The sequence below is a fragment of the Lucilia cuprina genome, chromosome X (genome assembly GCF_022045245.1).
Source record: "Lucilia cuprina isolate Lc7/37 chromosome X, ASM2204524v1, whole genome shotgun sequence".
NCBI classification, from domain to species: Eukaryota; Metazoa; Arthropoda; class Insecta; order Diptera; family Calliphoridae; genus Lucilia; species Lucilia cuprina.
The window spans coordinates 14,709,065-14,715,068 of record NC_060949.1 but is presented as its reverse complement, the minus strand read 5'-3'; the positions used below and the strand labels follow the sequence as shown (position 1 = coordinate 14,715,068).

The 6,004-nt window shown below is 34.8% G+C and overlaps 1 protein-coding gene across 1 annotated transcript; it reads right to left on the bottom strand.

Moving 5' to 3' along the window:
• Positions 1-304: 304 nt before the first annotated feature.
• LOC124418542 lies at positions 305-1,183 on the bottom strand. Its single transcript, XM_046945181.1, has one exon. It carries the CDS (start codon positions 1,181-1,183, stop codon positions 305-307), a length of 879 nt encoding a protein of 292 aa, XP_046801137.1.
• Positions 1,184-6,004: the final 4,821 nt, after the last annotated feature.

Below are 6,004 nucleotides of genomic sequence, written 5' to 3'. Positions count from 1 at the left end.
TGCTATAATAAAATACCACCTGTAAATTCTTCTAAGGCCTATGTTAAGATCAAGTTGTTTGATTCCGTATGTCGATATTTGTGTTCCATTCGCAGCAAACAATTGTAGTTTGTCCGAAGCAATACAATTTGATTTCATAAAATTTTTGGGAAAACAGAAACTACGGAACCGGAGTCAATCAGGAATTTTGTTCCTGTAGTTTTATCGAAAATATGTAATCTTTTTTATCGCTGCCGCCAATACTGTTTATTGACGGCAGCTGTTGGCGTTTTCCGGCATATTACCAGATGTTTGTCCATTAAATTCACAAGGTTGTTGACATAATGTCAACAACCTTGTGACATTTACGTGATGATGCACCAAATTTTATGTGGTAGTAACAAACTTTTTGTTTTTGTCGTTGACTTTGACTTCGAGATCGGTTTCGGCTTGGTCTATTGTTGTTCATGTTTGCATTCACTGAGATGTCACTTAATTTTTGAATCACCTGATTTATTGCCGTCTCAAGAGCTGAAATTCTTGCTTCCAAAGTAATAATTTTTGATGGACCAATTGCATCACAAAATGATTTGTCCGTTGATGATGATGTTGACATTACGTGATGAGTGGACGAAGAGTTATCAATTACTCTGTCTGCAATTTCGGACAAATTTTCCAAGCTTTGACCTTTGCACACAGAAATAATGCATCGTACATTGTCCGGCATGCGTTGCATCCATAATGTTGTCAAAGCATCGTCCGATACGTTTGCGCCTGCCAAATTTCTCACCTCACGTAGTAATTGACTAGGCCGTCTGCCGGAGAGATCTAAGCCAGTGACTAGTTTCAGAAGTTGTCTCTCCTTTGTTTCACCAAAACGAGCTATTAATTCCTTTTTCAACTTGTCGTATTTACCAGATGCTGGCGGATTCTTTGCCACATCAGCTATTTGATGAAGGGTGTTTGGATCTAATGCAGTAATAATCGTGTAATATTTTGACAGGTCGGATGTAATACGGTTGACGTGCAAAAGTCCATCAATTTGTGTAAACCATAATTCCGGGTCACTTGTCGAAAAACGTATGGCACTAATGGATTCTATAGCTGGTGATGCTAAAATCGGTAATGATTTTGATGGTGCTGCTTTGTCTTCGCCTTCTGCTGGTGGTGCACTAGTGGCACTTTTACCTTCCTCCTGAGACATTTTCCTCTTTCGTTTCAATTGTTCACTAAATTTAGCAACGGGGTCACCAATATATAGGTACTAACTATATTATTTCCAATTGCGCACTTAAAAATGAAACAATTCAAAGAAATTTGTGTTCTCCAAGTCAATCAGATCTTTTTATTAATCTTTTATTTTAAAAAAAATGTTCGTTCAATAAGTTTGCAGAGTTGTGTTTATTGGTAACTTTGCACCAGTGCTGCCACATTTACTTTGGTCTCGCCTATACATCTACAGCCATTTGGAGAAACATATTTCTGTTGCTAAATATCTCTAATAAGTTCTTCAGCAACAGTCATACACTAGTTCATTGGAACGTATGCATTTTGAACTCGTGAAAAGTCTTAAAAATAGCAATTTCTATACAAAGTAAATAATTTCACATAAAAACAAATTTATAATATTTGAGAGAAAAACTGTATAAAAAATTAAATAGAGTGGAGTTAAAAGGAGTCAAAATTAATATAATTAAGGGGAAATTATATATAATAAAGGGGGAGAAAATGTTTGTAAAAAAGCAATGAAAACTTTCAACTTTCTTTTATTCGATTAATAATTAATTTTTATATAAAATTATAATTAATAATTTTAAATTATCCCATTATTAATCGGCTAACCTAAAACCTTAAAACATTATTTGTCGAATAAAAACCCGAATAATTGAATATCCTATTTGTTTATTTGTTTGTGCATCAATCAAGACTAAACGGTTGAACCGATTATCTTTGATTTTGGAACACAGAAATAACTATGTCTTGAAGCGTCAATATGCTTTATAACGAAAATTTTTTAAATGGCGACTGAACTGATGAAAGTTCAAGTATTTATATTTAGGAAATTGGCAGAGTGGAACCTCCCATATGAAATAGACACAAAATTTCTTTAATCGGGAAACTGTAAAAGCTAGAATCTTCAAATTTAGCACGAAAAATTCTAATTCAAATGGATGAAAATTTTGGGGAAAGTGGGCGGACTTTCATATATATCTGGGATATTATTAGATTATTCAGATTTTTCATAGGTTATTTAAAATCCAAATGAACGTTTGGAAAACTTTCAATAGTTGGCGTGGCATCTCCCGCATTAAGTAAATACAAAAAATTGTACATCTGGAAAGATATTAGTCATAAAAATCATTAAGTGACGTTTTTATTTATATTGTTTTAGGGTAGCAAAGCACACTGGGTATAGCTAGTTAGATACATATCGTCACCCTATATTCAAAAAGTGCGAACTCAATTTTGGTTAAAATGAGTTTTTGATGCCAAAGGATTCCGCTATCCATTGTCCACGTCTGTTTTATTATATTATTGAAAATTTTGTTGTCTAAGTAACAAGAAAAAATTGAGTCCATTTGGTCCGGTATTCAAAAAAAGGCGGACCAAGGTATGGTAAATTTTGTATCACTAAATTTTTAAATGCCTATAACTCGGATATTATAAGAGATAAGTAGTATGTCCAAGCATGTTTTTTCAAGATCTCGTCGCGCTTTCAGAAAATATAGAAATCTTTGTATTTGGGTGAAAAACAAAAAAATGGCACAAGTTTAAAAATTTTACATGTCGTAGGTACCCTACTTTGAGCCGCCACAGCTCCGTCCCTGGGGCATCTGCGGGGTTCATCTTCAAAACTTATACTCCTTGGCTACGCTCACGCCAAATTTTATCCCGATCGGATCAGCCGTTTAGAAACGCCAGATTTATTTCCAAAAAATTTCCATTCTGCCCCACTGTGCAGTCTCAGATAAATACTATTAAGATCTCTATATGTTTCACCATTCTCATGATACAAATTCTATAGTACTAGAGTTGTCCAATGAAGCGATTGGATTATAACATATTTCCTCTTTTTTAATTACACTAGTTTGAATTGAAGGAGATTCAAATAAATCCAGTTCACTATTCATCTAGACATTTTAAGTTTCCAAAAAATATATATATTTTTTAACTTCTTTCTTTCAAACCTTGAATTTATTATGTGGGTTTTGTTTTAAACGTTTAAGTTTTATAGGATTTTCTTTGCCTTTCTGCATTGTTTTTATTTTTTCAATTGTAGCATCTTTAATATTGTTTATCACTTTTCTTTCTTGATTAAAAAGAATATCTTTCACTGGTTTTGTTCCGATTTCCTCCAAAATTTATTTTCCAATATCTAATGACTCATTTTCTCTGCATATGATCACGTTTGTCTCCATCGGCCGGATGTTTTCGCATTATGTGAAACCCAGGTATCTGAGAATGATGATCCACAAGATTTTTATATACCCTGGTATCACCTCCTATTGCTTTTTAATTTCCATCGGGGCATTGCTATTTACATCCGCAAGTAAGTTGTGTACCAGTGCCAGCAACCACTAGACACGTATGACACTTAATTTAACTCTCTATGGGTCAAGTTCAAAGTCAGGATACACTATTTGCACTTCGGGTTTCTTTACAGAAGTCCAAATACGGGAAGGGATACTTCCATATCAAACTTCGATGCCCTTTCCGATTCCATGCTGAAGATTCTTGAAAGTTGTCCGAACAGTGAAATTGTAGTTGCTGGTGATTTTAATGTTTACAACTCTTCATGGCTTCGCCATTCAAGTCACATAACTCCAGAAGGCCATTATGCTGAACTATTCGCCGCGCACAACCATCTTGCGCAATTAGTGAATGAACCAACGCATATCTCATGCGTTGAAGGGAACCAATATAATACCCTCGATCTTGTGGTGGTGGTTCTAGATATTTCCAAGGCGTTTGATAGAGTGTGGCATGGTGCACTTGTATCGAAACATACTGCAGTTGGTGTCGGAAATAACTTCACTCGATTTATTTCGAACTTTCTCAGTGATCGCACTATACGAGTTTTTATAGATGGGATCTCTTCAAACGAGTTCAAGATTAATTAAGGGGTACCGCAAGGCTCCGTTCTTTATAATACCCTATATCTTATCTTCATAAAAGACCTTCTATGTCAAACTTCCAACTCTATCACCTCTTTTGCGGATGACAGCAATATCTGCTATTCCTATTTATTCAAATATTGGCCAAGCCCTCTAGAGATTGGCCTAATGACGACTTGATAAAAATCTCTGAATGGGATCGTGTAAACATAGTCGATTTTAACGCCCGCAAGACTCAACATAACACATAAACGTATGGTACATAATATTAGTCCATCTATATTTATGGTTGGTGTAAATATTAATTAAAATACAGTGCGATGTCCGATGGACCAAACACATTTTCCAACTGTCGAAAGAAGAATTCAAGTGTTTTTTGAAACGGTGTAAGACAACTTCACTCCATCCGATCTTCTCACTATTTACACCACTTATATACGACCGAAAATGGAATACAACTCCCATATATGGGCCGGAGCTTTGAAGTCTAGTTTGGAGCTACTAGACCGCGTACAAGAGAGGGCGAAGGTACTTATCGGCGACAGTAGGGTATCCAACTCTATTGATTCACTGGAGCTCCGTCGCAATGTGGGGTGTATTTCACTGTTCTATCGATACTATAATGAAATGTGTTCCTCTGAAATTAGGGAACTCGTTCCCGATACCCGTATATTTTTACGTAGCCCACGACTGTCTTCAAGAACACACCCATTTGTGGTCGATTGGCCAGTGGACCGCACAACACATTACAGGAAAAATTCATTCTTCAGCCGCACTGTTCGTATGTGGAAGTATTCCCCGCCACTTTCGATGTTAAAAGGTTTAAATCAAATGTCCACAAACACTACTCCTTCTATCCTCCCCCCAAAACCTATTTTCCTAGTTCCAGCACAATGCACTGCATGAGTAGGGGTCATCCCCTGAGTGCTGGTCCAAGAAAAAAAGTTAATATAATTTTTTAATGATGATGTTGAATATATTTTCAAACATTTAGTTTTTTTGCTCCCCACATGCCGAGGTTTAATAATATCTGTGTAAATAAATACAATTTCGTTTACATCACTTGAATTAACATTATTAAAATAATGCGAAATGTTACTGGAAAATTTATTTAACGAAAATTTGTTTACGTTCTACGTTCACTTTATTTAAGCTTTCGTTGGCTTTTTCTTTTAATGATACGTTAGTTTGTGGAGTATTATTTGTTGTATTATTAATATTTAAATTTGTTTCCTTCTCATTTGATGAATCCATAAGTTCCTTAAATTTTGATTTAATGTTATCATGTTCAGTAGTACTCAACTTTGATATAGTTGTTACTTCATGTTTTGTAGATTTATCCAAATTTGATATATTTCGCTTTTTATGTTTTATAATATTTTTTTATACCCTTCACCTTCGTGAGAAGGGTATATATAATTTTGTCATTCCGTTTGTAATTTCTATAATATAATTTTCCGACCCTATAAAGTATATATGTATATTCTGGATCCTTATAGATAGCGGAGTCGATTAAGCCATGTCCGTCTGTCTGTCTGTCTGTCCGTCTGTCTGTTGAAATCAGTTTTTACAGGACCCCAGATATCGGCGAGATCCGAATCTTCAATAATTCTATTAGACATGCTTTTGAGAAGATCGCTATTTAAAATCAGCAAAATCGGTCGGTAAATAACGGAGATATGAGCAAAAATCCGAGACAACCTCTGAAAATTTCATCAAAAATTATAAAAGCAACAATAACACTGTATATAGAAAAAGATGTACACGTGTGTGTGTAGATGTATTTGGTTTTATTCAGCTGAGTATTTTTTTGTATGATTGGAATCCAAACATACAAAGTATACACAGCAAAAAAATATGATTTGCATTTTTTGTTAAAATAAAATAATTTTCCCTTTTGCTTTGCAAAT